This window comes from Alexandromys fortis, unplaced genomic scaffold, assembly GCF_014885135.2.
Source record: "Alexandromys fortis isolate MF-2015 unplaced genomic scaffold, M_Fortis_MF-2015_v1.1 scaffold_22, whole genome shotgun sequence".
In the NCBI taxonomy this organism is placed as follows: Eukaryota; Metazoa; Chordata; class Mammalia; order Rodentia; family Cricetidae; genus Alexandromys; species Alexandromys fortis.
In genome coordinates, this window is record NW_026067900.1 from 13,674,438 (window position 1) to 13,702,331 (window position 27,894).

At 41.0% G+C, this 27,894-nt stretch overlaps 1 protein-coding gene across 1 annotated transcript in view; it reads right to left on the reverse strand.

Moving 5' to 3' along the window:
* Impg1 (interphotoreceptor matrix proteoglycan 1) overlaps positions 1-27,894 on the reverse strand; it is a 129,859-nt gene that overhangs the window by 50,047 nt on the left and 51,918 nt on the right. Inside the window, exons 9-11 of the mRNA XM_050124539.1 lie at positions 27,346-27,590; positions 25,643-25,719; positions 24,656-24,734 (exon numbers count right to left, since the gene is read on the reverse strand). Coding sequence (XP_049980496.1) covers positions 24,656-24,734; positions 25,643-25,719; positions 27,346-27,590 — 401 coding nt within the window. The remainder of the gene's footprint in view (positions 1-24,655; positions 24,735-25,642; positions 25,720-27,345; positions 27,591-27,894) is intronic.

Below are 27,894 nucleotides of genomic sequence, written 5' to 3' on the forward strand. Positions count from 1 at the left end.
CGAAATGAACTCTGGTTGGAGTCTGTCTCTGATGTACCGAAAAAGTTAAAGGAGCTTAGTTTGTGTCGGGGAAAAACTGTGAAAAAAAAAATATGAGTTTAAAAGGTTAGCATCTTCTCGGTGAAGTGCTGAGCAGCACCTGGCAGCACGATGGGGATCAGTTAGCGTCAGAGGGGGCTGGAGACTTTTTATTGTCTCTAACAGAGTCATTTTATGCCTCCATAATTTGAAGAAAAATAATGGTGATGCAAATACTTCCGGTCCATAGAGAAGTGAGCCAACTTTATCTGACGAACACGACATTATTTTTTCCCTGGGAAAGAGCGGTTCCAACACTGCGTTTATCGTTGCATAGATTTTTACTGGTTTTGCATTAATTTGCAATTGTTTTGTCAGCATTTCTGATTGCCTCACGGATTTGGCAAAAAGCAAATGATTTTTGAAACTGGCCAACCAGCAAATATCTAATCAAAACAGGCTGTACAGACTCTAGAACCACTACTAAATACATGGTGTGCACAGGAAGACATGATAGCATTCAATAAAACTTTATTTATGGAGCCTAAAGTTGAGTTGGATATCATTTCTGTATGTCACAAATATTATCTTTAAAAGTCTTTTCCAGCCATTTATAAACATAAACAATTTCCTGGTTTGCAGAGAGTACAAAGCCAGGCGGCAGTCAGCGTGTGAACACAGAGGCGCAGCTCACCCAACCCTTTACTTATATTTGGTCTGTTCTACAAATTCTCTTTGAACCGATTGTAGTATCTTCTTACCTAATAAAGAAAATAAAATATTCAACATGAATCCATTTTGAATTTCTATGAGTCATGTCTATGTCTCCTTTGAGAATGGTGCTTTGCTACTGAAGCACTTCCATGGTAGAGCGCTAGCCTAGCGTGGATGAAGTCCAGGATTTGATTCTTAGCATCGCTAATAAAAACTCTTAACATTTCCCAAAGCAAATAAATAAAATCTGCTTGAGATATTTGGAGATGATGAATCAAAACACAGAACTTCAACATTAACGTCTTGTGGCGTCCTTAGGATTTTTCTATGACATGGGACCTTCTGGAAAAGAACTGAATTTGGTTAGCAGGAGAGGGACCTTATGTAGACACGTCTGAAAAGATTTCCAGATCATTCTACAGGGAGGCAGGGTCTGACTGGCAAATCTGCTTCTCTCAGCGCCTCATCAAAAACTCTGGAATGCTCTGAGGAAGCAGAAAATCAAAGCTCTTCAGTTTGTTCTTAGGATTCCTACATCTTTACCCCACCTCAAATGACTTGTATAGTGAAGGGAGATCTAAATAAATTAAATGTATGTTTAATTCTCAAGCAATATCCTTGAAGCCAAGTACCAAGCGATAAGAAAAATTGCAAAAGCATAATTAAATCTATGTAGATCACCTTTTGTTTTTAACCTGATGGCTTATACTAAGAGTATCACACACATTATTTGTAATATGTCAGGAGTTCTGTCCATGTTATTATGTTTTATATCTTTAAATACAATTTACTTTTGATATATCAAAAAGAAGTTAAAACTACTACCTTCTCAGGACCAGAATCCCAGTGCCTTAGAATGATCTGGAAATCTTTTCAGACATGTCTCCATAAGGTCCCTCTTCTGCTAACCAACTTCAGTTCAGTTGGACAGTGTCTAGGTTTCTGTTGGGGGCACTTTCATTGATGGTGGTTGTAGTAACTGGAATGACCAATATAGAATGAAAACCCATAACATTCCTCAGAAATACTCTGCAAGAATAACTATCATTTGCATCTTATGGATTGATGTGGAAATAGATCAATGAAATTAAACTCACAGAGAAGCTTTGAACTCTTAAAGCCCAAGTATACAGAGTACATATTACTGGAAAGCCACGATTTTTCAAGCCTTTCCTCTCCTGGAAACAGATTTCTGTCATGAGTCTGTAAGACATGGGAACTTGCCACGCTCTAGGCATCCAGAATCCGTGATGCTCTGTGAGGCTCCCCAGAAGAAATTCTGATTCATAGAAAAGTCTGGGAGGAAGGGTAGAAGAATAGTCCTCTAATCCACTGTGGGTAACATCAGTGGACTGGAGATCCCTGGTGAGCTCAGCCCCAACCTGACCCTGTCCCTGGATGATGTAAGACATTTTTCCTTTAAGTCAATCCCCTTGGTTCCCACTTGGTTACACTTGGTTAAACCGGTAAAGACTTGAGCCAGTAGAGCTGTCCAGAAATTTGTGTTTAATACAAAAATCTAGTGAAGCCCACATAGGGAAAACTGCTCCAGAGGCAAGTTAATTAAAGGAAAAAAATCAAATTTGAGCAATAGCTTTGTGCTTTGATGAGCAAGAAATGATGCCATCACAATGAGCAGCCTCTAGACACATCCTTCTTTGTGACGTTTATAATGACTTTTATATTGACAGATGCCATTTTGGAAAAATAAATGACATTTTCCACTGTATAGCTAAAGAATTCATTAAGAAAATGAAGGTTGAAAAGCGTGTTTGACTTTCTAGACTGTTGTCAGTCTAACTTGGTTAACATCCATCTTTGCTTACATCTTTCTGGAACATAAGGATATATGTCTTTTAGAAAGAAAACTGGTATGATAGCTTTTTGTGGCTTTGCCAAGTTATGTGGCTTATCCCTTCTTCTTCTTCTTCTTCTTCTTCTTCTTCTTCTTCTTCTTCTTCTTCTTATTATTATTATTATTATTATTATTATTTATTAAAGATTTCTGTCTCCTCCCCACCACCGCCTCCCATTTCCCTCACCCTCCACCAATCAACTCCCCCTCTCTCATCAGCCCCAAGAGCAGTAAGGGTTCCCTGCCCTATGGGGAGTCCAAGGACCACCCACCTCCATCCAGGTCTAGTAAGGTGAACATCCAAACTGCCTAGGCTCCCACAAAGCCAGTACATGCAGTAGGATCAAAACCCAGTGCCATTGTTATTGGGGTCTCAGTAGTCCTCATTGTCCGCTGTGTTCAGCGAGTCCGGTTTTATTCCAGGCTTTTTCAGACCCAGGCCAGCTGGCCTTGGTGAGTTCCCGATAGAACATCCCCATTGTCTCAGTGTGTGGGTGCACCCCTCGCGGTCCTGAGTTCCTTGCTCGTGCTCTCTCTCCTTCTGCTCCTGATTTGGACCTTGAAGCTTTGCCAAGTTATATTTGTGAAAGATATTTGTATTTCAGTCTCCCAAGACAATTATTTCCTGCCTCAAAGGATTCTGAAATGAAGTTCTGCAAATGTTTGTCTATTTATCTGTCTGTCTATCATCTGTCTATCTATCCACCATCTATGTACCTAGGATTGATCTATGTATTTATAATCTATGTATCTATCATCCATTTATATATATTTGGCATCTATAAATATATCTATCATCTACCTATGTATGTATGTATCTATCACCTACCTATCATCTACTTATCTATCTATGGTAAGTATTCTATAACTCTTATAAATACATATTTGAAGATATTAATATGGCATAACAATTCTAGTTGGCAGGGACCTTTATGTGCAAAGGAGGAAACAATGTAAAATACTGGTTCTCAAACACTATTTTTCAAACTAGTTTTGAAGCGTGAACTTTTTGGGGATACTGCAGCAGTTCCATTTGGAGCTATTTCGAACAGATTTTGAAGCACTGCTCTTCTCCAAGTGGTTGGCAAATGGTTTTAAACTCTACCTTTGGTCCATTGAATGTTTGATTAATTTCATACATTTGATACTGGTTCACTATTCATAAAATATGGTATTTCATCTTTTATTTTATAAAATATTTCAAAGGGTTTGTAAGATTTATTAAGGAAAATGAACTGCATTAAGGAATCAAAGACTAATCATGCATTAAGTGATAAGAGTTCAAATCTATAAGACAAATCATAGGGTGATGGTGTGTGTGTGCGTGTGTGTGTGTGTGTGTGAGTGTGTGGTTATTTCAAAGGCTGGATGCAAAAGCAAGGTGAACACTAAGGAGAAAATGTGACTGATTCAGGCAATAGCTCATTACTTACTACCTAGGAAAGAAGATATATCTAGACACCTGTCCTTATCTGCGATGGAGTATGCCCCAATGACAGCTCTCTTTCTGATCAAATCAGTCACTTTAAGTATGGTTTTAAGATGAGATATGACACGGAGGAGGACCCCATTTTGCAACATGAGCACTTTGTGTTCTCCTCTATCACACACACACACAAAAAGCTCAGGAACTTTTCCATCCTGGACATGATAATTACAAGTAGCAGCTGCCCATCAGCCATCTCTATCAAACATTTATTCACTCATTCATGTAGTGGTTAGCCTCAGAGCAGAGGCAAACAAGAAAGTGACAAGAATTAGTGTAAGAAGATGGAGTAAAATGACCTCAGTTCATGGCAGCTAAGGTGGACAACCACATCAAGGAGACGCCAGCACGACGTCGGAACTATCTCAGTTGATCACGCTATTTATTACTTCATTGAGACGGATACATGTGGCACGCAGAAGGTATTTCCCCGTGGAAAGAAACAATTCTTTAACTCCTTTAGAGGCTTAATACAGAGACAGAACACCTCTTGCTTTTTAAGACAAGCACAGTTAACAGAGTTAGTTTTGAAGCACAATGACTTTGTGGTTTGCAGCCTCCGCGGTACTGGAGATTGTGAGCCAGGGTTGCAAGAGTCCCAGCGATGCAACTGAAGCCGAGTAGAGTAGGCAGTGTCTCGTGTGGGAACTTCTCTGTTCCTGGGCTTAGATTCCCTCTGAGCCACTCCCGCACTCCCTCTGCTCTGCTGTCCTTCACGTGGGGGTGTGTAGACCTCTGCATATTATATTTAAATACTTCTGTATAACCTGGATTCTGGATGGGTTTAGCCTGTGTGGAACACTGGTTGGGAGGATGTTTATCCTCTTTTCTCTGTGTGCCAAGTTGCTATTTTGGGAAAAGTTTCTTTCCTCTGGGGTTCCAGCTCCTACTGGCTAATTGTTCCAGGCACCCGGCTTCCTTCAGGCCAGCTGGCTCTGGACTCTGACACTACTCTATCTTCCTTCGCTACATCTCCCTAGCCTATGGGAAGTAGCAGCATCTCTGCTGTGCGATATTAGTTTAAGATGCATTACATTTGTTCTTTCCGTGGAATATTTGTTTTAATGATGCAAAGATGTGTTGCATTCTTTTATGTTGTGATTGTTTAACTCTGTGAAGCTGTGTAACTTGGCCTGTTTGAAGCACTTGATTGGTCTGATAAAGAGCTGAACTGTCAATAGTGAGGCGGGAGGCAGAGAGAATAAATAGAAGGAGGAGAATGTGAAAGGAAGGAACAGAAAAAAAGAAGGAGAGGAGGACACCAGGGGCCAGCCACCCAGCTACACAACCAGCAATGGAGAGAAAAGGAAGGAAGGCATATAGAATAGAGAAAGGGAAAAGCCCAGAGGCAAAAGGAAGACAGACTAAGCTAAGAAAAGCTGTCTGGAAACAAGCCAAGCTAAGGTAAGGCATTTATAAGTAAAACTAAGCTTCTCTATGATTATTTGAGAGCTGGGTGGTGTGCCTTCCCTAAAGGGCAAAGAGTAAAAAACAACCAAGAACCCATTCCACACTCTTGTTATCACTGAGTAGCCCTTCTGTCCGTTTAAAAAAATTATTCACTTATTTTGTGTATATGAGTATTCTGTCTACATGTATGCCCTTATGCAGAAGAGGGCATCAGACCCCACTACAGATGGTTGTTGAATCACCCACCATGTGGTTGCTGGGAATTGAACTCAGGACCTCTGAAAGAACAGCCAGTGTTCTTAACCTCAAAGCCATCTCTCTAACCTCCCTCTTGGGTTTTTGTCCTTCTCTATCTAGGACTCCTATTTCCTATAGGAGTAAAAAGAAATATTTCTTGTAAATAATTTTTCAACCATTAGAAGTTGCTGAAATTTGACTCTTTTGGACTTTGAAAAATGCCAAATGAATGCTTGAAAATGTTTCGTTTGTCTGGTTATGTTCTGGCTGTTATGGGTCAACTAGGAAAGGGACCTGACATACTAGAAATGGACTTTCAAACGCTGGCCCAGGCATAGGAATGATGGTGGGCTAGGTCCTAGAGTTGGGCTGGTGAGCAAGTCAAGAGACGCAGGCAGAACCATCTGCCAATGCAAGCAGTGTGCTCAGGTGGCCAGTGTTTTCCAGGTGGGATAAGACTAGACTACAGCCTTCAATAGTCTGATTGAAGTCATTAGAGAAGAGAAAAGAGAACGTCATGGAAACTAATTTTACCTCAGTGAATACATGAAAAATTAATACCTTTCTCGCCTAACATAATGTTTTAGTGACTTATAGTGATAACTTCGCCGTCTTCATGAATACCACTTGCAATGTCATGTGGGACAGTTCACCGTACTAATTCCTTATTAAGCATCAAGTCTCCACTTAGAGGGAACAGATTTTTGGGATCATGACTCAGTTCTGTTTCTATGGAGCCAGATTATATCCTGAAGCTATACAGGAAACGTGCGCTCCTGTAGACACTTAACAAAATAGCTTTCCACACTTTGAACCCAAAATAAAAATGTTAATAAAATCTGCACAGTAAGAAAATGACTGTATTTGAAGCCCCACGATGCCCAATCTGTTTGCTTTCATGGCAACTGTCATAAGCCTGCCTGCAGGCCCTCGTGGGCCGGAAGTTGCCGGCAGACTGGAAATGACTGTTGCTACTGTAGCAGGACCGTGAAACACGCCACAGGGTATCTGTACCTACAATTTGGCTAGTTCCGTAGCATCAATTCTTTGCACTGATTTTTATTTATTTTTGAAATATCACATTTAAATATTATCTTCATTTCTGAATAATTGCATGACACCTCTTAACTGGGACAGGCCAGGTTGCGGTCTCACTCCCAGCATGCTAACTCGGCTCTCCCCCTGGGTGCTTCATACCACACAAGGTCAGAAGGTATGCTGAGATTTGGGGAGGACAAATGTCAAGAAAAAGAGATGGAGAAATCTTTACAGGAAGATTCTAGGGTGTTGAAAAAGACCTCCCTGTAGATTTTATTATGTAATGAAGTCTGATAGAAAATCCTAGGTTTACCCAATTCTGGGCAAATGGACCTAGAACGGATGAGATTACTCAAGGCTCAGACCCAGCTGGGGCTCTCGATAGAGAGGCCTCATGGCAGATCATGAGTTTGCAAAGAAAGGCTTAGGAAAACAGACTTTAAGTCCAGGGAATCAATGGCACAAGACAACCTGTTCTTACCAAGTAGAGGAGTTACCAACAATGAGGGATGAAACATGCCATTACAAGGCTATGACTGCAAAGATGCATAAAATATCAAGGGGGGGGGTATCTTGCCTAACATATGCCTCAAAGGAGCAAGTAGAAAAAGTTAACAGCGAGGACAGAAAATGAGACTTCCCAGGGAAAATGAACTGGGAAATATATAAAAAATATAATAGTTTATGTATGAAGGCTACAAACTTAAAAATCAAACAAGCAGCAATGGGAAATAGATCTATTTTTTTGTATATAACAAAATAATAGGAGACATTCATTTTATATTTAATGAACAGCAGTCAAATTATTCCATAAATAAAGCATATAACATACAATTAAATTTCAGAAAAGTGGTTTAGCGGGGAATTAACGTGATCATGGCTGTTGAAGCCTCCATTCCCCATGATGCCAATAAAGATGGAGGGACAGCAGCAGAGCTGCTGTCCAGGTTCCCTTGGCTAGTCCTAAAGAACTCTTTTCCCAGCAAGGAAGTCATGTAACTAGTCTTGTTGCTTAACTGCTTTCTCTCTCACTTCCCTGGGAGGCCTCTTACAGCTTCCTAGAGCAACTCTGGAATCACCAGTATAGTTTATGAGAGAATTATCAAGTCAGAGGTCTATGGAGTAGCAGCAGCTAGTTTTGTCCAGTGTGCATTGGGAATGGCCTTCCACTAATGAATTCTGATTTTCCTCCATGACTGAGTGTGTGTTCTTCCATACTTTAGAGGAAATGTTCTTTGAAGTTGGTTCTCACAGGGAGATTCTCAAGTCACAGCCAAGTCATAGCTTCCCTTGTAGGACATTCCATTCCCAGCATGGATATATCCACAATCTTGGATGTCCTGCTCAGTGGCCTAATTCAGTTCCTTCCTTCCTTCCTTCCTTCCTTCCTTCCTTCCTTCCTTCCTTCCTTCCTTCCTTCCTTCCTTCCTTCCTTCCTTCCCTTTTTCCTTCCTTCCTTCCTTCCTTCCTTCCTTCCTTCCTCCCCTCCCCTCCCCCTCCCTTGTTTTTTTCTTCCCAGAGACCGGGTTTCTCTGTGTAACTGTCCTGGAATTTTCTTTGTAGGCCATGTTGGCCTCGAACTCACACTGATCTCGAACTCACGCTGGCCTCGAACTCACAGAAACTCACTTGCCTCTATCTCTTGAGTGCTGGAATTAAGGCATGCATCACCATGCTCAGGCTTTATTTCCACTTTCTTTAGCATGTGTGATTTCTCTTCTTCTGCCCCCCACACCTTCTGCTTCTAACATATATGTCTCACCATAAAAGATCCTTTGAACTATTCTGTTTTTATTTTTGCTAGTTCACAATCTTTTCCTCTTCTTTCATCTACTGCCTACTTCCTTAAACATTCCTTTTTTGGGGGGTACTTGATCACAAGAGGAATTGTGTGCCATGTCCTCTATCTAAATTTGGCACACTGAAGATGCTTAAAGGAAAATGGGAATTTTCCCGAGTTCCTTTGTGCTGTGAATCTGTCCTCCAAGTAAAGCAGCTATCAGGATAGTAATCATAAGAGCTGTGGCTACTCACTCAAGACTTTTATAAGACAGGGCCGGTCCACATTGTTCCCTCATAGCAAGGGGTGGGAAGAGTCATTAGACTCTCATCTGAGATTTTGGCCACTTCTTTCCACACCTTCCTCCAAGCTCTGTGTCAGCGGTTCTCTACTTGTGGGTAAGAGACACCCCCGTGTGGGTAGACACCCCCGTGTGTGTGGAGGCCTTGAAGACTCTTTCACAGAGGTTGCCTAAGACTTTCAGAAAACACAAATATTTAAAACATGATTCATAACAGTAGCAAAATTACAGTTATGAAGTAGCAATGAAATTAATTTGGTGGTTGGGGCTCACCACAACATGAGGAACTGGGTTAGGAAGGTTGAGAACCACTGCCCTGTGTAATCCTGCTCCAGCTGTCTGTGGTTTGAGCAGTTTCAGGTATACAAGCTGTGGAAGTTTAGTAAAGGGTAGGCTTGATTCCATTTATATATCTTTAGGGAAGTCATCATCCATGCCAGGCTGAAGCGTTTTGGCAATATTTTTTGGGGAGGATCATTCCCACTTCAGTGAGTACCCTTTCACCTATATTTTTGTAAGTAAGCCCAGTACATTCATTGGTTAACCAAGCCGAACTCTGGTGAAATGGCTTACTTCAGTCTCTTGTTGGTACACTGTCAAAGGCAAATAAGTGTTTATTGATGATTCAAAAAAAATTAGTGTACCATTTTGAGATACCCCAGCTTTGAAAAATTGAAGAAATCCACAAAAAGATCATATAAAATGTGACAAATATACAATTGTACAGACCTTGCAACCTTTCATGGAAAGCCCCAGATCAGTGGGGAATGTGCCATCCTGATTGATTTAAAAAGCTTAAGAGCTAAATTTTCATGAATTCCAAGCATAGGTAGAGCGTGCGTGTTTATCACGTATGCACATAAAACCTAACTCACTAAGAGCGGAAATCTTAATTAGCTTGCTTAGAGCAACCAGCTGACTGTTCTCATGTATGTTAAGAACCATGCTTTGTACCTTAGATATATGTGTATCTTATTTAACCCCGTTCCCAAAACTATGCTTCTCCCAAACAAAGCAACTTGTAGATACAAATGGTGGTATTTGCTTTTCTCTTTATAGATGCTTTCGTTTGTTCTTTCATTCTATGAATGAAGCCTGGTGAGTTTTGGGAAGGCTGACTTTGGCTGATATTTACCAAGCATTTCATTAAAGTCCTGTGGATTAGTACTTGTTTTAACATTTCAAAGAGGATAAAGCCAACGAATATACGGTGGGTTCTGGCAACACAGATGACTTGCCAGCTAGCAACGGAGAGCTGCTGCTTCTCTGTGCCATTCTTGCCAACTGAGAAGAGGGAGGCAGTTGAATTTCAACTGGCTTGACTCAGCGTTTGCAGTGTGCTAAGCGCTCTTAGATTAGTGAGATGCATTGAAAGACAAAGATCTCATTTTTCTGACATTTACATTTTGAAAGCCAGGTGGATGACATGACCCATGCATGGCTTTGGCAGAAGTGTCTATGACATTTGCAGGATGTTGCTCATTTGCCTCTGTATAATCTATCTATAATTCATCACTGTGTGTAACTTGTAATCTGTAGACACTTACAGAAATGTGTTTTGCATTTTTTAAAACTTTAAAAAGAAAGGAAACCATTCATGGATTTTTTTTTTTGGTCCATGCTCCTCAACCTGACATAAATGCCTTTGTTCTTCCCATTTGTAGGACTGCTAAGAGGACACTTGTCCTCATGATAGTGCCTCCTCTTTGAAGTCAACCATATGGTACATGATCTTATGTAGTTCTCCACAACAGGCCCCAAAGCAACTTTGCTTTCCTGTGATCTCTGGTCTTAAACTCATTTTAAGTACATGACTGGTATTTCATAGCCTGAACAAAATGGGTAAAAAAATACCTCCTTTCTCATCTAATCCTGATATTATATGGTGCAGATCATGCTAAGAGACTCAGGGCAGTAATCCTTGTAGATATGCAGGTCCGATGGCGGTCACGTGAGAATTGACAGGTGGGGAACATTGGACTACACATGAAGTGCCACCTTTGTGGCTTGGCTTTCTTCTGGACAGCTTTCTGTTTTCTCACCCTGATGAGAGCTTACTTTTTGCCTCCTCATAGCAAATGGCTTTTTTTCAATCCCTAAGTGTTGACACCTATCTCCATTAATGACAAACATCATTAGCGATGGCCAAGGTTGTTCCATCAGGCAAAACCACTTTTTCCTCTCAGTAGATGAATTGTTGAATTATTCTCTGATCTTTACATCTCATTGATACAAATCTTACATTGTTCACTATTTCCTGTATGTTAGCCTCCAGTGAAGGCAATGGGTGAAAAGTGCATCGTGTCCAGTTTAACCCAATCTTCCCTTTACCCTTTCTCTGTGCCCATTGATCAGCCAGTTGACGTCTCTGGTATTGTTATAATGAAGAGTTCTATAGCATGAAGTTCTAATTAGTGCCCAAATCTGGACCTTGGAAACATTACCGGCATATGCAACAGTGTAATCTACTCTGTAGACAAGACTGAATCTTTGTTAGATGGCCTGACAGTATACCTGACTGCTTGGCAACATAGCAGAAATGCATTTCTTACAACATCAGAGGCCATAAGTTCTTGGCATTGTGGAGTGTCATCAGTATCCAGGGAAAACATCCTGATTTGCAGAAGGATGGATGGATGGATGGATGGATAGATGGGGGAGGGAAAGAGGGAAAGAGAGAAGAGATAGAAAGACAGAAAGGGAGGAGGTGAGGTGATGAGAGAGATTGCTGACCGGGCTTTATAACCATATTACTTCTGGTTGTGTGAATATTTCCTGGGGACATGAACAAACAAATGTCTACTTATTCCAGATAAGATATCCAAGTCTAGCTTGATGATTCTATGAGTTCAATTAGGATCATTTACAGGAACCTGGGCATGGAAAACTGTTAACTGTCACCCCAGAAACTGTTAACCACTTAAATATTCTCAGGGAAGGGTAAGCCCCTCCCTTGAGCATCAGTTAATTGTCTATACATTCTTGAGGAGTGGAGTCTTGTGAGTACCCACGCCCACAATGGGCCCATCTTATGAAGGTCTCCTGTGGGCAATCAGCTACGGAGAGCTCAAGAAGGCAATGGTCATGGCATACTCAGAATTGAGGATATAGCACTCCCAAAAGGACTCTGCCTTCAAATTGTCACCCTGGAGATTTAATCTTCCAAGTATAAACTTAAATAGTTGGCTGCAAATGTTCAGGCTATAGCAACAGTGATGTAGTTTTATTTTCTTCTTCAATATTTTCCCCATGTAATAACATGCCAATCTTTCTCCCTTAAGCTTTATGGTAAACCTTAAACTTCTTTCCAGTTGTTGAACATGAAGTAACTATATAGCATGCTTTTAAGCTAAGATTTCTGTTGAAGTTGTCATAATGGTTTAATTTCTGTGATGCATATAAAAGTTTATTTATGTAAAGTCACTTCCCTTGTCATGAATCTGTTCACCAGTGACCATCTCAGCAGGGTTATTCTAAGTGTTCCATTGCCTCTGAGTAGGAAAGGAAACAGAGGCTCCCATGTTGAGAGCATACGGAGAGCCTAATAAGGCCATGCATGCCTCCTGCCTCATGTGTGGAGACCTTGGTAAGGTAGCAATGCATCTTCTTGCCTAGTGTGTGCAGAGGTGTCACGTGCTGGGAATGCATGGTGGCAGGGCCCTGGTTGTCAGCTAGGGTTAGATGCAAACGAGACTCCTGCAGCATGTTAGCAGTTACTGCAGGAGACTAGAAGGCTAGATTGCAGATGCGAAACTAAAGGTTAAAAGACAGCAAACACGCAAAATTAAAATGGAAACAACAAAGCAAGCTCCCCCTGGACCATTGAGCACAATGACTAAATTAGGGTATCATTAGAGGCAGCCCTACCGCGCTGTAGATTTACAGTAGTTTTGTAAGAGCCTTGGAAAGGCTTTGAAGGAGAAGCCTGGCTTCTAGGAGTCTTTCTGCTCACCCATTCTACTTCCTGCAGTTAATGACTTCTTTTCAGTCTTTGTCAAAATCAATCAAAAGCATTACCAGAATGGGTACTTGTCAATCTTTTTCTTTATGTAAATGTAAACCAATAAGCTGGGCATGGAGGTGCATACCTGTAATTCTCAGGAAGCTGAGTCAAGAGAATGGAGAGGGTAGTTTGGACCTTATAGATAGTAGACTTTGCTTTCAACCCCCCCACCCCAAAAACAAACAAACAATGTAAACCAACAAAATTGGATCGATGTGGCAATAATGATTGACTAGTAAAGACTGGAGTCCTTTAGGATATACTCAACTGAGACATGACTCAAAGGAGGCAGTGGGCACACACAATATGGATGCCCACAGTGCATGGGCAATGGGAAGTTTGTGGAGTTGAGCAGTAGCTGTTGTTTTAGGTTACTGCTTACCACTAATAAGCCCAGAGATGACAGCCCATTCAGCTAGCCTGCCTTGCTGAGTCCGTTCAAGGCCCAGGAGTCTCATAATTGTTTTATCTCACAAATATCACTCAAATCAACTCACTTTTCTCTCCTGCTTTTATGTAAGTCTAGACATCAAGATTGCTACCCTGGATGACTGTTAGGATGTTTTCAGTTGTCTGTCTGCTTTTGCTCACTTCTAGCTTGTTCTCCTCACACAGCCACGAGGTATTTAAACACATATATGATGTGTCAACACTTTGCTCCAAACCCTTTAATGCTGCCGGACAGGGCTCGCAAGGCTCTGTGTTTCCAGACTTTCATCATTGGCTCACTAATTCTTTCTGACTCCTCTGGCTCACCTTGGTCTCTTTACTCTTTTCAACATGACACACGCTCTGCTTTCAGCTAGTTAGTTCCCAGTGCCCTAGACACTGGCCACTACTTCTTCAGCCTTCCTCCTGCCTTCCTGCTATTTTACCTGAGTTTAAGCATTTCTGTATTAGCAAGCGATAGTGATGCAGGCTGATAATGAAGACTATGTCGATTTTATTACTTGTAAATTGTATGCAACTAGTTATCATTTTTTTTTCTTTTGAGACAGCATCTCACTATGTGATGGAGATGATCAGGGAAGTGGCAATCCTCCTGTCTCAGCCTTTGGTGTGCCCGTATTACAGGCATATGCCGGCAAGCTTGGCTCTATAAAATTTTTATAACTAATTTTCCTATGCTTCCATATAGCACTTTTTGTTGTTGAGAACATTATGATTTATTAGCACACACATTAGTGCTCAGTTCCAGTGGTCCAGGATGACTTTCTGTCTTGGTTCCTTTTATTTTCTGATTCACTTCCCCACCCACTCACTGAGTGTCCTGGGAGCAGCTCCGAAATAAACTCATTACAATGGAATTCTTGTCCCGTGGTCTGTTTTCAGGGGAAGCAAACTTTGAGCTATGGGTGCTATCCGCTCTGTTCACTTTTTTTCTGTCTTTGCGTTCCAAGCATGCTCTTCAGTATGTGAATAAATACTTAATAAATGAATAAACATAGAAAACATCACGGAAAGCTGCAACAAATTAAGTGAAATCATAAAGGTCTCTTTTGTTCCGTTCTTGTGCATTTGTGGCATACAGAGCCTCTGGAATTTACCTGTGATGAACCTGCATGGGAGGAGGAAAAGGGTACTCTACAAAAAGAAAGAAAGAGAAATGGTGGCATTAAAGGGAGATGAAGTGTCTAAGAATTCCTGCAAACTGATGCATAGAATCATTTGAATGTGTGTGTGTGTGTGTGTGTGTGTGTGTGTTTATGTGTGAGCGCACATGCATGTGTGTGAGTGGAGAGTCACTGTGGAAGAAAGAGAAAGGCGAAAGACAGTGGTCTCTAACAGCCTTTGTCCCTGAAGAAGCAGCAGATTTGCTGCTAAAGATGTGGTCTCTGTTCAGCAAGTTTGGAAGGAGAGTGAATGACCACTACTCTGCAGGAAAATGGGCCACAACTTGTAAAATAAATTAGGAGTAGCCATAAACAGAATCTCAGGGAGTCTGGGTGTGGCACTGTTGGACAGCAAGGGATGGCCAACGTCGTTTGACTAGAGGAAGTTTCTAGAAAGGGTGTAGCTGATTAGTTGAGATGGAGCCTTCAGTCTACTTGCAGTGACTTCCTCCTTCCCTTTTCACCGTCTACAAAAGATGATGAGGAATGATCTGGGAGGCCCAGACTGCTGACCTTCACCCCTGGGGTACACGTGACAGGAGAGCAGAGTCGGAGAGGGAGACGAAGAATGTCAGCTCAGCAGAGGGCACAGAGCCGCAATAAGCATTTTCATAGAAAAAGCCAATTTGGGGCAGGCCATTACATTTTCCACTGATTTTCCCCTGAATACTACTATTTCACTGATATCTAGGTCAAATCTAGAAGTGTGGTGTTTGGGAGTTAGAAGAACTTCAATTTGCTTCTCATCTTCTGGGCGCTGTGGAGATGGTATCCGGGGCTGGAGTGTAATTGCGCATGTGTGCAGAATGGCAGTCCTTTTCTTCCTTCAGAGGGCATTTCTCTCACAGACCTCTATGAATCAGGCTTGTTATTTATTTTTGGTGCTTCAGATCATGCCTATGTCCCTGTGCATGCTAAATATAAATTTTACCATTGAGTCACAGCCTCAGCTCTGTAAAATTTGTGATAGTCTACTCATTCAAGAAGACCATACTTTCTGATAGAGAAATGCAAAAATATTGACCCCAGTGGCTTAAATCTGACCCCACTGAATCTTCTTATGAAAGTTTCAAACCTCCCTATTGTCCTTTTGTTTTAAAGTAGAGCAAGCTAAGTGGCGCCCTTGCCTGGCCTTTCTGATGGAGCATCAGGATAGGTGAATATTTTTTTCCTCTTGACTGGGAAAGTGCCTTATCGCAAATTTCATGCTTTCCATCTACGTTCATCAGCACGGGTGTTCTTAAATCGCACGAGATGGAGCTGGTCAGTGGTCTTCAACATTCATAGTTGGACAAAAGCGTTTACCAGCAAGGAATGTTGTTCAGTACGTGAGAGGGTCTGCGGCCCCACAAGAGGACTGGCAAAAAGAAGGGCTGTCCTTCAGGAGGTGACTGAGACTAACGACAATACGGACAGCGATGACGAAGGGTCATGAAGCCGCAGTTCTGTGTGAGACACTGCTTTGCTCAGGAATCTACAGAAAAGGAGCAAGAACACATCCTTTCGCTCTACGAATTCAGTGTGGGACAGATCCAAGACATGCACCTCAATCACTTCAACACTATGTCCGAGGGGTGAACATGTGACTTTTTGTCGAGGAGCCAAGGAGCAGGTGATTTCGATGAACACTCTTCAGGAAACAGCTGCAGGCAGCTCATCAGAGTCCCCATCATTAGGGGACAGACGGCAGGTCATGAGGCTAAGAGAACAGGATTTCATAGGCAGAAAGGGCAAACTCAGGACAACGGGTGGTATTTTTAGTGATGGTGAGGTCAGAACGAGGGACAGAATACTGTTTCTCAGTCCAGAGATTTCTCTCTGAGAATCTTGGTAGAGATGATTGTTTTATGATGGGTGTGAGCCTTGGTTTTGCTCAGAGCACTCTCTAGCTTTTGTGGCTTTCCTTTTTGTTCTTTTCCATGTGTTTCTATGAGTAGGCAGGTTGGACATCCTTTTAGCAGGAAGGTTTCCTAGCTAGGGGTTCCCTTTCCCTTTAAATGCTGTCATTGCTAGTCCCAGCTTGGCTGGTGATGAATGTACAAGGATTTGTCCTTAATTGGCAACATAAGAATATTTGCACACTGGGCCCATGTCAGCAAATATAATTCTTCTTGTTCAATATTAATCAAACGCCCAGTTATGAGATATAATTTTACTTACAGATCATTGACTGAAAGCCAGGCAGCGCACTCCCTCCTCTAGACCTTCTGAGATCAGTCACTGGATTACGCAGACTGTCAGAATATCTCCCTCTACTCTGCTGTAATGAAGTAGGCTTGGCACTCACTGCAGATTCCCAGCCCAGGCCATGAGGAGAACACCTGAGGCCTGTCTTACATGCGGGGATGTTGATGAAAATAGGACACGGTTCATGAGATCCAGACTGTCTCCTTGACGAGGATTCTCAGGAGAAGGCAGTTTCCATGCTGTAAGTGTGCAGATTCAAACTACGTGATGGATTATGTTTTTCCTCTTGCACAGCTTGCTCAGAAACTTGGCGTCAAATCTATGAACCACCTCAGGCAAATTTGGAGAACTTTATGATGTCCATTTTTTTGCTTTGTTTTAGAAAGTGTATCATACACCCCAGACTTCCACATCCAGTTATATTACGTGCTGGAGAGCAAACCCAGGGCTTTGTGTATACCAGACAAGCCCTTTACCCACTGAGCCATATTTCAGACAAACATGATTTCTATTTTAATATGATTTTGTCTACAGCCATCTGACTTCCTTAAAAAGTTATTGAGATTAAGCTCAATATAAATCAACATAAAATCAAGAATTTAACATGAATATTCAGTGTACACTTAGTTTCAATGCTTTACCACCTCAGCAAAAGTTGATTTTACATTTTTCCTTTTGACTCTTTCAAATAAAACCTGATTGTATTGTATTGTGCATGTTTTCAAGTCACCATGTGTTTTGAATAAACACACAAAAGAACATAAAGCAAGTCGAGTACAGGGAACCAAGAAGGAGTACAGAACACACACACACACACACACACACACACACACACACACACACACACACAATAAGTGCAGGGAGCTTCATGGTGACATGGTCCCCGAGAGCCACTTGCTAGCAATGTCCAGTAAAGATGGAAACAAGTGTGCTAGCCTGTGGTCCTGGAGTTACTTTCTGTGACATGTCGTTATGGGCAAAGCTGTGGTGCCTAGTAGGTGACCCAGTGGAGATTCGGAAGCATTGGTTATTTACAAAAATGTACAGAATAGTGAGATAAGGAAAATACTTAAAATTTTAGGGCAAAGCAAGTTTAAAGATAATTTTTGAAAGGTATTTATTTTAGAATCCATGAAGCAAAGGTTGATTATTTAGGAAGATAAATCAGATTGATAAATTCTTGGCCAAACAAATCAAAAGAAAGTGAGAAGACCCAAATTAATTGAATTAGAGATGAAAAGAAATTCCATTTCATAAATTACCAGCTCTTATTCTGAAACCATTTATTTCCTATAACTGGAAAATATAAAATAGAGAAATTTCTAGATATATATGACTTAGTCATATTAAACCAAGATAAAATAAGCAATTTAAACAGATTTATGACAACCAATGATATTTCAGCAGTCACAAAAAACAAAAACAAAAAACCAAACTTCTACTGGAGAGGTGTCTCAGTGGTTAGGAATATGTGCTACTCATACAGAGGACCCAAGTTCAAACCAGAAGGCCCATGTTGAGTGGTTCACAAATACCTGTAACTTCAGTTCCAGGAAGATTTGACTGTGAGCCCCTGTGCATACACTACACAACACAACACACATACACAGACATACTCAATTTAAAACAAACAAACTCTTAAAGATGTGCCTTAGTGATTAAAGATTGCTCAGTGACTAAAAGTTTAACCCTATACTGCCAAAGCAACCCAAACAAAAATAATACTGTTGGGTGTGTCACTATATCTGATTTTAAATTATAGTACAGAGCCATAGTAATAAAGACACATTTCAGCACAAATCCAGACACACTGATCAGTGGAATAGACAAGAATATCCAGTCACAAGGCAATACAGCTCACCTGATGCTGAGAGCTGCTGGTGGAAATGGCTTTACCAGAGACCACTGAGAGTGTAACACGGGTGACAGCTAATATTCTACAAGTTGACCAACCAGGTGAATAACTTTGTGATGGGGAGTTCCACTTGGCAAAGACAATGGGTCCCTGACTGGTTGCTTCTATCTGTAACTTTTCTCATGAATCAAAAATTCCTTCCCTAATAACAGCTATGGGTATTTTTCTCACTGCTTGTGTGTTTATCTTGTGAAAATATTCCATCTACTGGTCAGGAAGATGATTTCCACTTAATCTGTATAATTCTTATAAACAGAAATAATACAAGGATATTTTTCTTTACTCAGATAGACAAAGGAAAGTAATAGTATTCTCAGACAAAAAGACAATTAATTTTAGACTTCAGAACAAATTCATAGCAAACTGTTTGCCCCTGGTGATGAATACAAGAGGTCAAGTTTCCAGGTGTTTATTGTTGCTTCAAGGTCAGGCATGAAGTAACTTTGGTAGACAAAACCCCTGCAGTCATGGACCTTCTGTACATGCTCCTAACCTCAAGGTTGAGCCAACTAACTGTTTCGTATTTAAATTCTGAATTTCAATGTCTCTTTCTGTCTGGGCACCCTGACCTCTCAAGAGCTACATGCCTCTTTTACTCACCATGCCCACTCAGTGCGACCTCCCTAGCCTGAGAGAAAATGTGTGACCAGCATGGCTCTGTTTCTTATTGTTTACTCAAGAAGAGCTATGTGACCCTGCAAATGGGATGCATATTTGTCCAGAGGCTTTGCTGTAGAGGAGAGAAATGTGAGGTGTGTATGTGTGTGTGTGTGTGTGCGCGCGCGTACGCGCACGCTGAAAGGGAGAATAGCTCAATGGGCAGAGAGGGAAGTCTGAGAAATGAGAAATGTAGGAAGAGAGAAGAGGTGTAGCTGTACTGAAGAGGGATGTGTGTGTAGGAGAGATGTGGGTATAGAAGAGATGTGGTTGTATGGTGAGAGAGCCATGTAGATGAAAAGTATAGCTATCTACAAGTATGTGGCCGTGGGCAGAATCCAACTGTGTAGAACGAGATGTGGCTGTGTAAAGAAGTGTGAAGGCATGTATCTGTGTGGAGAATGTAACTGTGTAAAATAGATGCAATTATGTATAAAGATGTATGGCTGTGTAGAAGAGAGATGTATGTATGTAAAGGGAGATATGAGGCTGTACGTAACGATGTGGCCACAGAGAGATTTCCAAGATGAAGTAAAAGAGAAAGTTACCATCAGAAAGCATGTGTGTTTCCTTATTTACTCTCAGATAGGAAAGTCTATCCCTCAGATAGAGAGGAATTTTTTCTAAGTCCCAGCTACTCTGAAGGCATTCTTTTTGCTACTCTGAGTGCCGTCCTGGGAGCTGGTACCCCAGGCTGCTTTAACCTGATATTTGACAAAGGTGCCAAAATAAACGCTAAAGAAAATACAACAACAATGGTGCTAGGAAAACTGGATATCTACATTTAGAAAAATGAAACACTTACTTCTCCCCCTGCTTAAAACTAAACTTCAAAAGGACCTCAACATAATTAAACCCTGGAGCTGTCGTAGGGAGAAGTTTGAAACACACTTCACGGTATAGACTCAGGTAAGGACTTTCTGAATACGATTCTGATGGCTCAGGAGGGGAAAAAAAGACCAACAATTAACAAATGGGATCTCATAAAATTGAAAAGCTTCGTGTAACAAAGATAACCGTCAATCAAAAGAAGAGACAGCCTACAGAATGGAAGAACAAATTTTCTAGCTATATATTTCACAGTGGATTAGTATCTAGAATATTCAAAGAACTCAAGAAATTTTCAAGAAACCAAGCCAATAAAATACTGTCCCAGTGCACTGGTGCAATAGTGCTATGAATGCTATGGGGGCAATGAAACATTTTCTGGTCGAATATGAGACCTGCTTCTCAGGAAGGATTGTACTCATGAGACCATATCTTGGGCAACATCTCATGACTGGAAAGATTATAGACCCCAGTGGACTGTTGCTTTGCTAAACGGTCATGCTGTGAAACTGCCTTCTAAATATTTATGTTTAGAGTCATAGACTGTGTTTCTCTCAACACTGGCCAGAGACACTTCTTTTTGAGGGGGTAGCAGTTAATCCAGGGACTCAGAAATGTCAAGAATGCTGAGAATAAGAGACTGTTAAGTGCCGAGCCTTAATTGGGACATCTATATCAGCCCTAGCCCCAAGGCTCAGAGAACATCACAAAAAATAGAAGGAAAGAAATCAAGAGCAGGATGCTGGAGAGGATGCTGTGGAATATTGACTTGGCCATTGTGGTCTTGGATTCACTGCAGCCATGGTTACCTGAATAAGACCTGTACAGGATTAAGCCAACAAGATAAGTCAACATTTTAGCAGTTGGCACTAAGGGAAATCAGTAGGATTAAAAAAAATGAAAAGAAACAAAAAGAGGATATGAAGGTAAGAAGAGGATTGTGGGAATATGGTCAAAAGAATGATGCATGGTGATCAATGTCTTAGGGAGCAGTGAGAGAGGCTCCAGGGAGAAAGGCAGAGGGCCTTTTTACCTTGGGTGCACTTTGTTCCCTGGATTGTTCTTTGACATGATTTCATGCTTCTTGTGACAAACATTTACATCCAATTTATAAGACATGTTTATTCTTGTTAGAGGCAGAACATAGCTATAGACCTCAGTCTGCTCAGTGTGCCCTGAATCTGGATATGGCCCTGATCTCATGCTTTCCCAGATGTAATCTATAGTAAGTGCCAGGCACAGTATTTAAATTGCTCTGTCCTGAGAAGTTCTGGGAAAAGGCTGCTCTCTTAACATGTAGTATGTGCTTACTGCCATTTATTTGCATGTTTTTCTGAGCTCAAAAGTCTTGCCTTAGATCATTGCTTTCTTTGTTTCATTTGTATATAAAAGCACATTGAAACTGAAGTAAGTTGTCGGCAGCATTTTACTGAAGTCTGCCCCATTCTTTCCGGTCCTCATATGCCAGGTCTAGCAGACAAGGTCTGCACAGGTTGGCTGAAAAGCTGACAGGGAATGTGTTGGAAAATGTTCAAGGGAGTGGGAAGGGGCAACTGGGGATGTGTGTGATCAAGATACTACATATATATGTATCTGGGATGCTACATGTGTGTTGTTCTTGTAGAGGACCCATGTTCATATACGTGTGCATATATGAAATTATCAGATGATAAATAAAAGATATTCTAAAAATTACTATTTTTACTGTGTGTGTGTTGTGTTTGTATAAGTGCAGCGAGATCCAGAGACAATGTTTGGGAGTTAGTTCTAGTTCTTTCCTTCCATCTTGTTGAGGCGGGGCTTCTCTTGTTTCTGTCTCTTTTCATACCCCACACTACGTGACCTGTTATCTTGTATGTGATTCTCTTGTCTCTCCCTCAAATCTCACATAGGAGTGCTGGGATTACAGATCTGAGCTATTGCATTCAGCTTTCTGTGGGTCTAAGGGATTGAAATGAGGTTGGCAAGCTAGTACAGCCAGTGTTTTTTTTTCCTGTTGAGATATCTGATCAGAGTGAAAATAACTTTTTTTTTTAAGGATACATCTGCTACAGGCAAATACAGTATAGTCTGGAGAAAACTTAACAGTGGTCCTGATCCTGACCTTGTGCAAATCATTTCCTGTTGCTAGCTTTGCTTTCCTCATTTTTGAAGCACAGAGGCTTAACCGAATTATCTTTTTAGCTTTTTAGAATCTTTTGAGCTTTAGTGTGATGTGGGAGTGATTTCTTATTAATAAAGAAACTGCCTAGGCCCATTTGATAGGCCAACCCTTAGGTAGGCGGAGAAAACAGAACAGGATTCTGGGAGAAAGAAGCTGAGTCAGAGAGTCGCCATGATTCTCCCGCTCCAGACAGACGCAGGTTAAGATCCTCCCTGGTAAGCCAGCTCGTGGGCTACACAGACTATTAGAAATGGGTTAGAACAATATGTAAGAGATAACCAATAAGAAACTGGAACTAGCCGGGCCAGGCAGTGTTTAATAGAATACAGTTTCCGTGTAATTATTTCTGGGCATAAGCTAGCCATGCGGGTGGCCGGGTGCCGGGGACGCAGCCCTGCCTCCACTCCTAATTCAACATTAGTGTTCTATGCTGTATTCTTATATAAGAACAGTAAAGCAACTTGAAAGTATAATAATGCATTTGTCACAGATATATAATAATTTTTATTAGTCTACCTAAAATGCCAGTCTTATAAGTGTTTCTGTTCTTATAATGAAAGAAAATAATACAGAGACAGCATTAACCATTTTACCAAAAGTTATGTTTTGTTATATACAACCAACTCTCAGATGATTTTAAGGTCAAAATGATGGTTGATATCCATTGTGGTTTGTTGTGGGATAATCTTTTTTGTATACTGTGAAGAAATGTCACTTGGATTTGTTTAATAAAAAGCTAAACAGCCAATAGCTAGGCAGGATTTTTGAGGCAGGGGGAATGCTGTAAAGAAGAAGGGCAGAGTTGTGAGGAGAAGTCAGATAGATCCATAAGAAGTCAGACACACAGAAAGGGATAGAGGTAAATTAATAAAAATCTGTGTTAATTTAAGTTATAAGAGCTAGTTAGGAACACGCTTAAGCTACGGCCGAGCCTATATAATTAATAATAAGTCTCCTTGTGGTTTATTTCGAAGCTGGAGGTGGGGAAGAAAAATCTACCTATAGTGGTTGATTATAAATAGGCCAAAATTCCTTGCTACTTCTTTCATTGACAATTAAAACCTATATTTTTTACTGCTTGAGTCTCTGTGATTGCTTAGATATCAGAAGAAGAGAAATGGTGCTGTTCCTGGACTCACAAGTGATCAGAATACTGCTTCTGTCAACACGGCCAGAAAACCGTGAGGAAGCCCGAGCCTCCTTGTGGGGAGGTCGGCATACTGGGGAATGGGGTTTCTAGGGAACAGCTCTGGCTAGGCACTGATTCTTCAGTAATGTGCCAAAGTCACCGTGAAAATGGATCTTCCATACCAGTTGAACTCTGCCCATTGGCACATGTAGAGCAGAACTGTCTCCACCAACCACTGCCCAAATTTCAGATCTACAGGAAATAAGTGACTCTTCTTAGCCATTGATTTTAGTTATACGACAGACAACTGCCATGAAATGAAGACCTTCTTGTCAGCAACCACATAAACTATGTTCAGTTTGTACAGCAAGCTCTGCTATCATGGCATACATGCATTCTTGGAAACCCCATGCTTTGTGATTATCTACCTACCTGCTGAATACAATCGATGAGGAAAATAGCACCAAGGAAATATTTCATAAGGAGTCCTCCCAACTATAATAGCAACAGCACCTTTAGAAAGCCCAGCCATAATACAGCTCCAGAGGCGTTCGCATTTAGAACTGCAGTGCCAGCTGAGCAACCTCAGACCCCCAGACTTGTGTCACCAGACAACCTACAGAGTGGAAAGGAGGCTGCCACACGGTGGAGGACAGCCTCTATGTATTGGGAGCCAAGGCTCCATAATAAGAACTTGGCTCTAAGAAAACAAAATAGTAAAAATTAAAAATAAATATTAAAGGAAAACAATCAATCAATAAGACGTCAGTGTTTGGTGATTTTCTTGTGTAATTCATACTAAAAAGCACACATGAGCTGGGGTAGCTCATGTCTGAAATCCTGGCATTCAGGAGTCTGAGTCACATAGAAAAATTCTGTCTCAAAAAATGAGACACAAGAAAGCACTTAAAAGGGAACAGACAGACTGTTAGTGCCTTGCATGGGTGATGTACTGGAGTAAACATTCAACCCTCTGTAGCCACACCCCTGGGTCAAGGAGTTGGGCCTCATGAGCTCCTTTGTTTTAATGGACTTTGTTTCAAAGGCTGGAAGAGATTTTTGTAGGTGAAGCTTTGGCTTCCATACCTCTCACTACACCCAGGAAGGGGAGCCAGCATTCCTGGGAGGCTTGGTGACTAGACCTGAGGGAAGGATGTTGGGTTGGAGGGGTTCATGTTCCTCAGAAGTTCCTCAGTGTTGTAATACCAGTGAGGCAAACCTTTTCAGGGTAGAGAAGACGTTTTCAGGGGTTGGAGGAAGAACATGATGGTTGTCAGAGAATGTTGTCATCAAACATTGACTATATGGGAAGAAACTCACCAAACAGGTCAGGTCCTTCTCTGTCTACTGCCTCAAGTCCAGGTTCACTGGGCAGAAGTTCTGGAGTCAGAGTAGCATCCTGAAGAAGGAATTTAGAAAGACAGATGTCAAGAGGGGATGTTTCTCTGTTCATGAGAAGGGTTATACTTACATTTTTAATAGTGTTACTTAAATTTAAGCAAAGAATTTTTGTTGTCAGCATGACTTTCCTATGGAGCAAAGAAGGCATGGGGCTGACTCAGAATTTCTGCTTATGAACACTCCAGTAAAACTCGTAGGACGCTGAAATTGACAGAGCTTTAAGTTAAATACAAAAACGACTACTACATCGAATTCTTTCAGTTTCCAATACATTAATTTGCTCTACCACCTCCCACAAATAAAAATGTAGGTAAGCTCATAGGAATTAAAAATAAACTTATAAGGGTATTCCTGAAAAAAAAAGTTAAGTATTATATTTTGCTTTAATTACTCATTTTAGTTCATAAAGATCTTTTATCAGGCTGGAAGATAATTCAGCAGGAAAAGGCACTGGCCACTATGCCTGATGGTCTGAGTTCAATCCCTGGGACCCACAGAGTGAAAGGAGAGAAGCAGCTTTTGCAGTTTATCCTCTGACTTCCACGTCTGCTGTGGCATGCCTGTGTCTCCTTTACTTCTTCCAGTAAATAAAGGAATGCAAAAATAAAAAAAGTCAAAGTGTGTCTTATTAAACATAGAGCACAACCTGACTCAAAATGAAGCAAATATCTAACTGAATCCAAAGAAATTGAATTTTAAAACATTTGAAATGCAATGTGAATTCATTTTTGTTAACGTAGTTATTGGAAATGGGTTCCCAACTACAGACCTAAAAATATAAAGTTTATGTACATAGCTTTATGCACAAAAATAATAGCATTGCAAAGAGTATTTTCTTTTATTCAGTCTGTGAAACTGATTATTTAACTGGAGGGCTTTAAACAGAAGGACAAGAAACTCACTTACCTCAGTGATGTCAGCAAGGGGCGTGGGCAGCCCTGATTGGATGGCAGGTTTGGAGACCGACAATGGGCCAGCGACTTCTGAGGGGAAAAAAAAAAATCACAAGGCTAAAATGTTTCTTTTTTTCTTGTATGAGTTAGGCAATAAACCAGGTAAGCTCCTAAAATGTGGTACTAGTCAATTCGTAAGGAATACTACTACTGCATTACGACATTGGAGCTACAGACTAATGGTCATTAATTTGAATGATGCCCACTGAAGGGCAGATCCAGGGCTGCATCTTGCATGCTTGTGCGAGGGGACTTATTAAGAATAGGATGAAAAAGTGGGAGAGGTTGGGTAATGGGTACAATGATCAGTATAAGTAGACAGAAGGAATAAGTACTGGGATTATATTGCTCAGAGGGGTGATTATAGTTAACGATAATGTATTGTTTATTTCATAATTGCTTTAAGAGGAGTTTTGAATTTTCTCATCACAAAGAAATGATACAGAATAAAGCGATAGATGTAATAATTACACTGCTTTGATCATTATGTGATATACACATGTATCTAATCATAATTTTATAGCCTAAGAGTGTGTGTAATTATGATGTGCCAATTACATAATAAGAACAATTAAAAAAGAATAGTAGTTTAGAGATTTTTAGGGTCCCCAGCCTTTGTCTACAGACTCAGATCAAGTAGTCAGGCTGGTTGGCTAGGCAAATGGGGATAAGACTGTAACTTAGCTGGCAAAGAAAGAATTGGTTAGTATCAACATTGTAAAATAGCGGCATCTTCAGAGTTCAACTCCATCCCTCCTTCTGCTTCTCAGAACGCCCCAACAGCTCAACAAAGACACAAGCCCAGAATAACAGTCTCGGAGATGGTTCTGAAGTTGTTTGCTTGTTGCTTCAGAGGCTCCATAACCTCCCTCCCAATTTCCAGAGATAATGATTTGTTGATAGAGATCAGATGGCAGAAGTGCCAGACAATGGCAGTTTCACGCCATCTTGTGCTGAAATGGCCTTTCCGTTGTCTATCTATTCTACTAGCTCCAGTATCTTTGAGTTTCAGGCTCCTGGGTCCCCCTGCAGCATCCTCTAAAGGTCTCAAGCATGTCTGATTATCCTGTTTATGTCTTTGGACCCATTGAAAGTTGGACCTATAGGGGTTGTATCAGTGGCTCCTTACCCTCCTCCCTGGGGTCAGTTGCGTCACTGGGCAACTCTCAGGCCTGGAAGTAGCAGTGAGGTCATGCTACTTATAGCCTTATGAGACTATTCCATTTCTTTGAGTTAAAGAAATTTTCATGGTCAGTTCCTCTGTCTCTTTTCAAATTATCCTCATTTGAATATGCCATCTGTTTTCTTATGAAGCCCGACAGTTAACTGGATGAAAAGATACGTGTAAGCTATGACAGATAGATGGGACTCTCCAAGTGTTCTCCCCTCTGTGTGGGCCCGACTGACTGAACACGTTAATCTGACTGAACTGAAACTACTATGTGCTCTGAGACTTCTCTTTGGTGCAAAGTGATCACCAGGGGCTGATTAGATGAAACGCAGGAGGGAGTGAAGAGCGACAGAAATAGTACTATCCATGATGTACCTGTCATAATAACGACTGACTTTCCAGGGCCTAAGTTAGAATGACATCATCATTCCTAGCCTCACTGTTAGAATGAGAATAAACTCAGAACCATGGCATCAGCAACTGACCATCACTAAACTGAATCATCCCCACATCCAAGGAATGGTCTCCATCTAGTAGCTGGAGGATGAGTTTTTTGAGGTCCATAGTTGGGAGGTAGATTTCTGGTTGCTTGTCTTCTATGGTTCCAGGATGGATTCTTTCCCTTGCAATTGTGTTCGGGTCAAGGGTCAGTAGATGGCTTTCAGGGCTTCGTACTTCCTCGTGGTCTCTTTTAAAGATGGCCGTAAGTTGTATTTCTGTGGAGCTTGAACTGTGGAGAGTAGAGGACATCCAAATCCATTGTTACAAGACTAGAGAGTTTCCATGTTGCTATAAGCCTTCAGGAAAATTTAACTTCTTTTCTGATAGGCTCTTAAAGGATATCCAACTTATAACACTTCAATATTTGTCAGAAATTTAGCATATGGAAAAATATTGACAGATACTTCTTTTTAAAGTAAAGTAAAGCCTGGAGAATAAGTCTAGGTTGAAAAGAGACTGTGAACTGGTTCCATATATATTTATATTAAAAAAAGGGCTAATGGTTCATTGTTAATTGATGAGTGTTCTTGGTG